The sequence below is a fragment of the Bemisia tabaci genome, chromosome 10 (genome assembly GCF_918797505.1).
Source record: "Bemisia tabaci chromosome 10, PGI_BMITA_v3".
NCBI classification, from domain to species: Eukaryota; Metazoa; Arthropoda; class Insecta; order Hemiptera; family Aleyrodidae; genus Bemisia; species Bemisia tabaci.
Window position 1 is genome coordinate 27,469,486 of NC_092802.1, and position 12,018 is coordinate 27,481,503.

General features: G+C 38.9%; 1 protein-coding gene across 2 annotated transcripts in view; it reads right to left on the bottom strand.

The window, feature by feature from the left end:
- Positions 1 to 11,970, bottom strand: part of LOC109044568 (uncharacterized) — a 145,386-nt gene extending 133,416 nt beyond the window's left edge. The window contains exons 1-2 of one of the 2 annotated variants that reach the window (XM_019062373.2): positions 11,070 to 11,970; positions 1,058 to 1,166 (exon numbers count right to left, since the gene is read on the bottom strand). In XM_019062373.2, coding sequence (XP_018917918.1) covers positions 1,058 to 1,166; positions 11,070 to 11,551 — 591 coding nt within the window. In that variant the 5' untranslated portion in view covers positions 11,552 to 11,970. The remainder of the gene's footprint in view (positions 1 to 1,057; positions 1,167 to 11,069) is intronic. The other variant, XM_019062372.2, reaches the window with a different exon arrangement.
- Between the last annotated feature and the right edge of the window lie 48 nt (positions 11,971 to 12,018).

Sequence of the window (12,018 nt, forward strand, 5' to 3'; positions counted from 1 at the left end):
TTTTTCTTAAGTCCTTGAAAATTTCACGGAGAAATATTCGAAGTTTTTTTTATGAAAATGAATATTTTATTCGGTGAAATATAGCAACGTCTTAGTGTTCATACGGCGTTTTTTCTTCGGCACGCCAGTACTGCGGTAAGACCAAAGAGATTCCGAAAATGGAATGAGATACGTGCATTGAATGGTGAATTAACCATTCACTCGCGGATGAAAAAGTTAAGAACTGTTGCCAGGTTCCTGGTGTTGTTTGATCTACAGGAAATCTAGAAGTCGACAGATGTCTATTCTGCCGTGCTAAGGAAGAACGCAGTATCAGCCTTTATGTGTTGCCGTGTGTTCTTCTAATAGAGAGGGAATCTACTGAGAAAATTGTTATAGTGTTTCTTTAAATTTTCCGGTAACTTTTGTCCGCATTTAATCTAAAATATCCGAAAATTTCAAGGAAAAGTGAGCATAACTTTCCTCAAAAATGCATGATTCATCCGGAGAAATTCGGCAACCCTCGAATGTTCTTACGGCGTTTTTCCTTAGCGCGGCAGTATTTGCGTAAACTGAGCGTTGGGTAAGTGATGCTAAGTTCACTCACACGCGGAAAATAGTGGCTAAAAATTGGAATTATCGATCGTTGATCGTACTTCCATACATTAGAAGGATACAAAGGATACTTCCTCTAAAACAGATACGTATTCTGATGGTTGGCAATACTGCCGTGCTAAGGAAGAACGCCGTATGAACATTCGAGAGTTGCCGAATTTCCCTTAATAAAACATGTATTTTTGACGACATTCATGCACATTTTTCCTAGAAATTTTCAGATATTTTAGATTAAATTGCGTACGAATTTGTCTGAAAATTTTAGTATAAAATATCCACGATTTTCCATGTAAATTCGGTTTTTATTGAAGGAAGTTCGGCAACGTCTGAAGGTTCATACAGCGTTCTTCCTTAGCACGGCAGAATATTTGAATGATGATGCGCGGTTCTTTTCCTGAGCACGACAATAATTTGAACGGCGATACACGATACGTATGAGGAAGGAATTACTGCGGGGGCTTACCTTAATTTCGTGGTATTTCTCCTCGAGGTAGTACGCGATGTTGCGTGCCTCCTCGTACTTGCGCGAGATGTCCAGGTACGTTTCGTAATGCCGCTTGAAGAGGACGAATCTGAAACAATCAACCCATGATTAGGTACCGCTACGCACAACTTTTTCAAAACGGGATTCGGCAATAATTCCCCCGACGAAATTGACAGTCTATCGCTCTCCGCTCTGAAATTAGGGTTCTTATTTTCCCATTCTTTCCATCATGAAATTCTGACTCGTATAGATCATATTTAGCCCTCCCCCAAGATATCGTCGTATGGCGGACAAAAGGACGTAAATACATTCCAAAGTTGCGAAATTTCTACACAGATAGAAATTTTTACCAGGGTGTCTACTGAAACAGGCAGGCCAAAAATCAGTACTTATACACTCACAGTACTTTTTCAGTACATTCCCGAGAATTTCAGTACCTAGGTACTGAAATTCTGGTTTTGTTAAGGAGATCCTTAACAGAAAAATTCAGTACTTTTTCAGTACCTCCATTTGACGAAATACAGAAAATTTATAATTTTTGAATTTCTTGCTCAAATTGCAACAAAAATGACAAAAAATGAAAAAATTCCGGACCTTTTGTGGAATTTCCGCACTTTTCAAGTTCTTCCGGACCGCCCTTAAAAAATCAGTACTACTTATTTCCGGACTTTCCGGAAATTACGCACTTGTAGACACCTTGTTTTCACACAAAAGTTTGATTAATATAGGAAGTAAAACACAAAGTACCGCCAGCCTTTGGTTATTTCAAGAGAAAATGCCAGTTAGTTTTCTTGAAGAAATTTAATAAAAAACGAGTGGTAAATACCAACGTCGCAATCGTAAGAATGCATTTTCCCAGTATCCAGGGCCGGATTTAGGGGGTGGCCACATGGGCCGCGGCCCATGGCGGCAAATTTTGAAATTTTTTTTTAAATGTAGCTATATAGAAAAATCGAATTCAGAGAACAAATTACAAACGAGAAAAGGTGACAAAATCTCTCATTTCCCGAGAGTATACCTCTAATTTTGTTGTCTTCCTGTGATACAATAATAGACTGCACCTTTAATTAATCGAGTTAAGACTAAGAGAAAAACTGAACACGAAATTTGGCCTGGGACGGCGTTGCGCAGAGACCAGAGAGCAATGATAACGAGAACTTGAGATGAACAGGAGAAACCCTCGGCGCGGCGCGGCGGTCGGCATGTAACACATATTAGCCCCTACAAGACTGCATGAATACTTCACGCATTGCGTCAAAGACAGTGCAGTCGGCGTGGACCGCATAGCGCCTACAAGACTGCATGAATACTTCACGCATTGCGTCAAACTTAGTGCGTGAAGCAGCGGTCGGCGTGAAACGCATGGCGCAAAACACAGTACGGTCAGCGCGGCGCGGCGGGGGAAGTTAAAATTATTACATCACATTTATGATTGTTCTTTCTTAATATTTTCGTTCATTTCATGTAAATGGAAGGCCTTGTCCACACAGAGATCGGTTTACGGAACTTAACTTTCGTGCCAAGTTACGTGAATTTTTGTTGGTGGTGTTGACAGGGCTTTCACAAAAAAAGTGTCCAACACGAGTAAACGCGTCTTATGCACCCCTCCCCCTTCAGCACGTTCTTATTGATGTTTCAAAACGATAGAGAAGGGGGCGGCAAGCAAGGAAATCCGGCCCTGTCAGTATCTACATTGATTTCTGCGCTATATTCTTCGCAAACTGTACCAAAATCAACACAAAACTTGTGTTTCACTTCCTATACCAACCAAAATTAACACAAGAGCACAAGTATTTTTATCAGTGTACGCACTTGAGAATTGGGGGCTGGGAGGACAAGGCGCATAAGTTCAGTTTTTGCTACTTCGAGAAATACGTGTTTGAAGTGTAGATGTTACGCGGATCCTTAAGGCGGAAAGAAATTTCAAACTGCCTTTGAAATGCTCAAAACTTTGAATTTGGGAGCCAACTTTACACAGAAAAAGCAATAAGACTAGTTTTAATTGAAATTATTAATAACTCTATTTTTTCAAAAGCTGCACGTATTATGCGCCTTATCCTCCAAGCCTCTTAATTATTTTTACCGGTAGTCTGTTGGGATTGATTGAACATTTCAGTGTTATTTCCTCCGATTAGTTTCAAGATTCTTCAAATTTTCAGTTTTTTGATAAAATTCTCTAACAATTCCATTTCTTATAGACCTGTAAACACCCTGTATTTTTGTCCTTACATCCAAATTTTTTCCTCTACAAATCGAAAAAAACACGAAAATAGCTACGACTCGCAGGAACAAAGAAAGCTTTATCCGAACCCCTTCCTTGACGCGACAGCGCAGCGTCGAGCGTCGCACAGTAAAACGAGTCTTTCGAAGAAGGCGGACATGAATTTATGGACAAAAATTTGAAAATTTTACGTTTATCTCGTCACAATTTTAATTTCAAGGAGTGCTATTAATAGAAAATTTTACGACAAAACCGATGAAAATACTTTAGAAACATCCACATTTCATTTTAATGAAGATATACGCTTTTTAAAGTTTTTAAATCATGTCCGATATCTCTGATCGGCTCGATCCACTGTGCGCCGCGACGGCCTGGAATTCGGCAGGGCGATTCGTTAAAAATTTGATCATTTGCGCGGCGGTAAGCCGGAGCAATTTATTAAAATGGAAGGTCATGAGGACCTCCCTTCTTTCGTTCCCCGGTTATTTATAAACGTTCGTCTTGGGCGAGACATTCTCCGACTCTTCGCGTCAGGATCAATTTCAAATTTTGAAGGAATTTCGGCGCTTGGGAGGGCCGCACGCGTCTAGTCTGTCTTTTGACACGGCAATCCTCCGTTAATCTCGTTGCCATTTGCATGCGGATGAGCCTGGAGCGGAGATGCCAAAATTCCTATCGCCGGTTTCGAGAAAAGCCCAAATCAGAAAAAAATGACGATCTCGTGGATTACATTTTGCAATACGGAACATTACATTTTGCATCTCTGGCTCTCTCATAAAACACTGGAAAAAAAAACAAACAAACAAACACATCAGATCTAGAGTCCAGACTCTTAAAACATCGACAAGAAAAGATACTCTTGATTCAATCAGAATCTAGCTTAAATCAAGAACCAAGCCTCTCAATTTGAGCGGAATTCCTTTTGATTTAAGCTTGAATCTGATTGAATCAAGAGTCCTTTTTCTTGTCAATGTTCTCTAGAGTCTGGACTCTAGATCCAATGTGTTTTTTTTCCAGTGCGCTGCTTTTTGTGCCCTGTTTAGACGTTTTAAAAGAGAAAATAACACTGAAATTGTGGCCCGAATGCTGAAAGTAACAGGATGATGGAATCAGGGACAGTATACAGGGTGTACCAGGATTAAGTACGAATATCGAAGGAGTCGAATGTGTGGGTCAAAAAAAAAAAACGTATTTGTGGTATTACTTTTCTTCCAAAAACGCTTTCCCTGGAGGCCACAGCCCCCACTGGAAATAAAAACACATTGGATCTAGAGTCCAGACTCTTAAAAACATCGACAAGAAAAAGTACTTTTGATTCAATCAGAATCTAGCTTAAATCAAGAACCAAGCCTCTTAATTTGAGCGGATTTCCTTTTGAGTTAAGCTTGAATCTGATTGAATCAAGTCCTTTTTCTTGTAAATGTTCTCAAGAGTCTGGACTCTAGATCCAATGTGTTTTTTTTTTCCAGTACGACCAGCGCCGAACCCGTATTAGCGCCTACAAGACTGCAAGAATACTTCATGCATTGCGCGTACACCACGGAGGATACTTCACGCATTGCGCCACGGTGCATATGAGCAATGCGTGAAGTATCCATGCAGTCTTGCGGGCGCCAGTACGCGTTTCGCGCTGCCAGCACTGAGAGAGTTTTCGAGTCTGGACGCTAGATCCAATGTGGTTTTTTTTTCCAGTGAAATTTCCTATCGCTGGCTTCGAGAAAAGCCCAATCCAGAAAAAAATGACGATCTCGAGGATTACATTTTGCAGTAAGGAACCACCATCTCTGGTTCTCTCATGAAAGCACACATCGGCGGTATAAGTCGGTAATCACATAACTTGTTTGCGGTGGCTGAAACTCTCCGCCTCTGTGTTATTTTTTTAAAGGAGAACAAGCTGGCATCATTCCTTAAAGTTTTTGCAGAATTTTCTCCGCACAGAGAAGAAAAATCACGGCTGTTTTAAAGAATTGCCGTAGAGTAGTTTTCCGTTTAAAAAATAAAGTATGCCAGGAAGTCTGCGACGTCGCAAACCGAGTTATGTGATTGCAGACTCACACCGTCGATATGTGCTTAGGGAAACCAATGGCATGTATGTTGTTTCTAAAATGGGCCAGAAATAGTGGTTCCTCATTGCAAAATGTAATCCTCGTGTAATCGTGAAAACGTGGACTGCATTTTGCAAACAGGAACCAAAAGTGTTCCGACGTCGTTAAGATTGTGCAACTTTTTTCACCTTGCAAATAAAAACACATCATCTAAACTAACTTAATCTTGACCCCCAATAAATTACGAATTTAAGACGAAAATTTGATTTTTTTCATGAATGCAGTAAGTAATTTTCTGCAAAGAATGTAAGTTGCGCAATCCTAGCAACATTAGAATGATCTTGGTTCCTCTTTGCAAAATGCGCAATCCAAGTGGTTTTCATGGTCACAACATTTTATTTTTCCTCGCGATAAGTTTCTTTCTTTTCATTCTATCCTACTCGTCTTTTTTTCAGAGATCCTTTCTCCCGTTTGGAATTGAAATGATAGACACTAATTTTTTGTGTTCCGAAAAGTGCCCGAATCCGGCTGAGAAAATTCGCGTAAAATAAATTCCTGATAAAACGTCTGATTTTCCCGATTTTTTCCTGATCGGCCAAAATTCCTGATATTTTCTGGTTTTTCCTGATGCTAGACACCCTGTTAAAAGTCTGAGACCTGTTTGTAAATTTAGATTGACGAGAATTTCCGGCTGCATTCAGTTTTTCCCGTTTTTTTGTTCCTATTGGCCACTTTTCGAAACGATGGATTCTGAATCCCTCGCTCCAAGACATGCCTAACTCCGAAAAATCAAGGATCCAAAAAACTGAAAACTGTGAATTCAGCCGGAAAACTTTGGATGATGAAAAATGTTTTTGCCACATGATGTTCAGTTCCTGAAAAGAACCCGGTAGTCAAAAGTATAAAACAGTTCGGTCCTTCTACAACGTAAAATGGACGGTTTAAAACCTTGGAGTCATGCACTTCTTTAATATCAAGCAATTCATTTATCTGACTATTTATTTAACTGTTGCCTCGAATTTTAAAGAACTCGTGAGGCTAACACATTAAAAAGACACGACAGCACGAACTCACGTGTGTTAATTAGTAATGGACCATTAACCTGCGCCTGAATTACGATAGTATGCACTTCCTCATCAAATCAAGTTGCAAACAATGTTTCTAATGGATTTACACGCAAAATAGGTATTAGCGTTTTTTCTCTTCAAACAAAATTCTCCGAAATTCAAACGACCCCGCCATCGAAAAACCCAATAAACAAAGAAAAAATCTACTCGAGCACCGAAAAAATCTTGGCAATTCGTATGATCGAATAGTTTCTCAGGGTGCCGATTCTCATTCTCAGCTATAACCAATTGCGTGGCGTGCTTTGCGATTTATAGATTGGTCTGTCATTTAAAGCTATGGAAAAGGATCGATATAAACAGGGTGTTCACAACGAACAACTTAATATTCGATCTTTTACCATACGTCTAAAAGACCGATCAATCGATACATCGCAAAGCACGCCATTATTAGTTAGCCATTCCGAGCCTTGCACAAAACTACCGTGGAAGGTACTTTTCCCAGGGTTGCCATCCATTTTTGACCTTCAAATTCTTTCAGAAGATTTCAGATTCTTTCAGAAACACCCCTTTAAATTTAAAATGTGACGAATTAAACAAAAAAATTTGCAATTTTTGTCAAAAATTTCATGTTTGACTTCTCCAATTGACTCGATCCACTGTGCGTGGACTAGAAAAAAGGACCTTGGTCAGCGGAATCGAAATTTGTATTACCTACTTTGGGCTATTTTTGTAAAGTTGGGTTGAAAAATCAGATTTAAAGATTCTCTCCGTAGTCCTAAAGAATGATATACGACCGGGCAGGTTCGTGACCTTCACATGGCAAATCAGAATTTTAGCTCTCCTTCAAAACTAAGTTTATAGCGGGAGAGAGATCTTAGTTTTCTTTAAAGAAAATGAAACATAATCAAAGATTTGTAAACTATACGATCGAGATACATACTTTTCGCGTTGTGCACAGTGGAGAGCACACAGAGAGGTTCAACACAAAAGTTTGGTTAGTAAGTACAAGAAGTAACACATAAAATATCCCCCGTTTTCGGTTGACAATTCCAAGAGAAAATGCCACGTAGTTTTCTTGAAGACATTTAATAAAAAACGAGTGATGAATTCAAAAGTCGCGATCGGAGAAATGCATTTTCCTAGTCTCTCCACTATTTTCTGCGCAAAATTCATCGTGAACTGTACCAAAATCAACACAAAAGTTGTGTTGGTTTGTGTTTCACTTTCCTATAACAGCCGAACGTAACACAAGAACACAAATATTTTTATCAGTATAGATGTTTCTATGAATGAACCAGAAATGATGATTCCCAATTTCAAAATGAAGTCTGATAAGGTATAGCATAAAAATTGACCCGCAAATTTTTACTAAAATTATTTCTTATTTCCTTGTGAAACCATCTCGCCTATTTACGAATATTGTCAGCTCGTGCTCCTCAAATCTAAAAAGAAAAATACCCTGAAATTTCTAGTGTAGAAGTCTGTAAGATATGAATAACAGTATGAATGGAGTGTGAAAGGAAGAATGTTAAGTACTTGAACCAGTAACTTATTTGTTTTAATATTTCAAAAAAAAAAAAAAAAAAAAAAAAAAAAAGACAGAGAAAATTATAATTCCTGTGTTTATCTAACGTTACTTTGTATACTTAGTGAAAGTAAGTAATTTATTTTATTTAAATTATGTAGATAGATACAAGACATATTCGTATAGAAGTTACGTTTTATTTCAATAAAATTTGTTAGGAAAAAAAAGAAAAAAAAGAAAAAAAATACTGGGCGTTTGTGGTGAAAAATTGGCAGGCTCTTTTTCGGGTGTTCAGGAAGCAATTAAGTAGGAGTATTAACCGACGTAATTGGCTGTTTAACGTGGGCGAGCAACAAATCGACAATTAGCCGCGGCAATTTGCTCCCAAGAACCCGACCGATACGACGCGCTATGAGGATGGGTCTTTTTTCTTTTCCACAGCAAATATCTCAGGCATCCTCACAATCAGATAAGGGCCTAATTTAAAGCACAAAGTGAGATATATTAGTGGCTTAATAAACGCAAGTCTTGGGGTCAAAGCTCCATTTGGGATCAACAAACTTGTCCTCAACCCCGACCAGAATGGACCACTGGACCGCTGCCACGATAGCGAAGAGAGCAGTGAGTGCAAAAATGAAGTTTTGAGAAAACGGGCTCGGAAGATTCTGATCGGAGAATTTTAGTGGGAAAAGCCTACTTTCTTTGTTAAATTGCCGGTTATCAGTCAAAAAAATCTTGGAAAGCGTTTGGATGATTAAAAATCGACATTTTGTATTTCAATTAAATAAAAAAAGGTGGCATTCATTTTCATGTCAGGCTAGTGTTAAGCTTGACAGCCGCACTGCCGTATGAACATACGAGAGTTGCCAAATTTCTTCTCAGAAAATGGTTATTTTTGAAGAAAGTTATGAGTATTTTTTCTTGAAATTTTCAGGAATTTTAGGTGATAATGCAAACAAAATTATCTGAAAAATTGGAGGAAAAATATTTACAAATTTTCCAGAAAATTCGTGATTTCCGGAAGGAAATTTGGCGACGCTTGGAGGCTCATACGGCGTTTTTCCTTAGCACTTACGGAATGTGCTATCTTCTGCATGCTTTCGTGGTTGCGTTTTGGACACATAACGAACACATTTTCAGGTTAGAAATTGGCAGAAGAGGGCGGCCCTTTATAATTGGCTGTCTGGAGGAATAATGTCACTTATTACTCCTGTCTTGCCTGCAACTAAGTAAATAATTTTTTGCGCACTTTTGGGTTCCTCATATACCTGTGTGTCCTTTTTATAAAATTGAATTAAAAGTGAATTTTGCGGCATTTTCACATGCATTATTTTGTAGAAATATTGCAACATATTATTAGTGATCGCGGACAGCTTTCGTTTCTTCGCTGACCAGGAAGATAAGACAGACGAAAAGAACCAAATTCCTTCGAACGATAACAGCTGCGTGCGGCGCAGCAAGCGTCTAAACACACAATAGTAACGGACCCACATGCGTATCTCCAAAGAATAAGAAATCACGTGTAAGCATGCCGAAAAATTCACATTTCAGCCCCGCTTCTCTCAAAATTGGCACACAATATGTCCGAGTTCAAAAATTAATTGAGGGGCTGGAAGGACAAGGCCTGGCGCATACTTTAGTGCATTTTTTACCATTTCGAGAGATACTCGCATGTTCAAAGTTTTGAAATTACATGGATCCTTATGGTCGAAAGAAAGTTCAAACTGACTTTTGGATGCTCGAAAACTGGAACTTGTGAGCGGATTTTCCACAGATTATGCAAAAAGACTCGTTTTACTTGAAAGCACTCATATCTCAATTTTTTCAAAAACTGCACCCAAGTACTAATATTAGCCTTGTCCTCCAATACAAGCCTTTTTCAAAAAAATTTCATGCAACTACCCCATTGTACTTATAAAAACGAAATTCGGCGCCGAATCCTTCGGGTTTCCGAGCAGGGTTCTTACTAGCTCTCGTAAATGACCAAGGGTATTCAAGTTCAATCGTAACGGTTGCAGAGACTTCTCGAGACGCAACCAGCGCGTTGAGGGTAGCGATCGGTCGCGTTAAAAAACGGCCGGGCGTACATTAGCGTAAAAATTAGGCGTCCGTGGAAAAACTACGGTTAAAATTGCATGACTTTCGCAAAATTTCAATGGAAATTAACGATTTTTTTTATCGGGCTCGGGGAAAGAGAGTTCTGGGAAAAATTGCAGGGGATTCTGTTGCAAATTTGCCCCTTCTCCCCCTCCCCCACAGACAGATTGAGATGAGGACGTGGGATACATGGAACAAGTTTTATTTAATTATTTTTTTTTTTATTTTTTTTTTCAAAAAAAAATCTCAAATACCCCTGAGGGGGTAATCTCTCAAAAAGTTGGAAGTACTTATCGAACTTGGATGGACCCACAGAATGCGCTGAGGGAAACCCTTAAATCCCTCCCTGTTATAAAGACAGGTAATTAACTTAATTTCTTCATGATACTACTGAATTAAAATTTAAATTTCAGGATGATAAAAACTGATAAAGTGGGTCTGATTACTTACTGGAGGGCCTTGCCAGTTTAATTGTGATTATTTTTGTAATTTTGTTTTTGTAATAATAAATAAATAAATTAGACTCAATGAATTTTGAGATGCTAAAAAGACTAGAAGACTATACCAAGAACAGAACATAAGATCACTAACAAATTTATGAATAGTTGGTGAGGTGAAATTTTTTGATGATGTAATGTCATTCAGGACCCTTTAGATCCTGCTTTTTAAAAAGGTGATCTCAGAGTTTTGTCATATTAGGCTTGGGGTTGGCTAGAGTATCTCATTGCTTCTTCTTTTCTGCTATTCAACTTTTCAATGAAGCAAATCTAGTCTGAGAAAACGATGGATTCACTCTAGGTACACACCACAATACAAGAAGTAAAAACTAAATCCACAAAAGGAGAAAAATCCATAATTTTAGACCATCACACTTAGTGTCTTTTCTACAATTCTGATACTTCATCCATACGCAAGCTGAAAGCTCTGACATGAATTACTACATGTCATGGTAAAAAACCACTTTTGAGTTTTGAGCTCCTGCAATAAGAGGAAAAAGAACCTGTGGAATTATCTACATAAATAAACAAGCACTGACCTGTAGAAATCATTCTCCGAGATGATGTCCCGAATGCTATCCTCTGGGTCAACTTTGTCGTAAAGCTCAACATGTTGGCTAGCACGTTTATTCGGCACATCATTACCAAAATCACCAGTTAACTTCAAAAACGATTTATCGCGGTATTTCGCACCTCCACTTTCAGAATTACTTGGCGAACTAATTGCAGGTTTGGCCGACCCATTCGATACGTCATCTTCATAGACAACACAGGCATCTTTTTGAATCTGGAGTGCAGCATCACTGATGCCATGCTGCATTTCTGGCCCGTTGACAGGGGCGCTTTGTAGCACCAGGTCATCACTACGACTATGTTTTAAATCGCTGAAGCCCATGTTTGCTCTGTCTTCTCTCGAGTATCTCGATAGAACGGGGGACCGACAAACATCTAGCAAGGCACAGCGGAATGAATCACTGCGAGGGGTTGTACTGGTTGGTGACTGATAGAGAAGATCAGTCATAATTCAGTAGGACTGAGTTGACACAATTAATATTTAGGGGTTATAAAATCAAGTAAAAGCTCCAAACAAACTTGGTATTAAACCTGTGAGATTGATCGACAATTTCATCGTTTCAATAACTTTGAGGCGGCATCGACTGACGAAAAGTAAAGACACCCAACGATGAAATGCTTGAATAAGTGAGAAATATTCGCGCGTTCAATGATAAGTTGCACTCTTTGCACAGACGCACGATTGAATTGCACGAAAAATGCAGCGAAAAACACCTTCACAACAAAACGATAATCACCGAATTTCTGTACAATTATTGTAACAAAATAGAGACTCCGGTTTTGTCAGAATTACTGTCGAAAACTAACGCGTTTCAGCTGAAAATTTTCGAACGCAAGATTCTCGCGCAACAGAATCAAAACTGATTACAAATCGGCGACCGATAAACAACTCTTTGGATTTGCCAACACAACAGA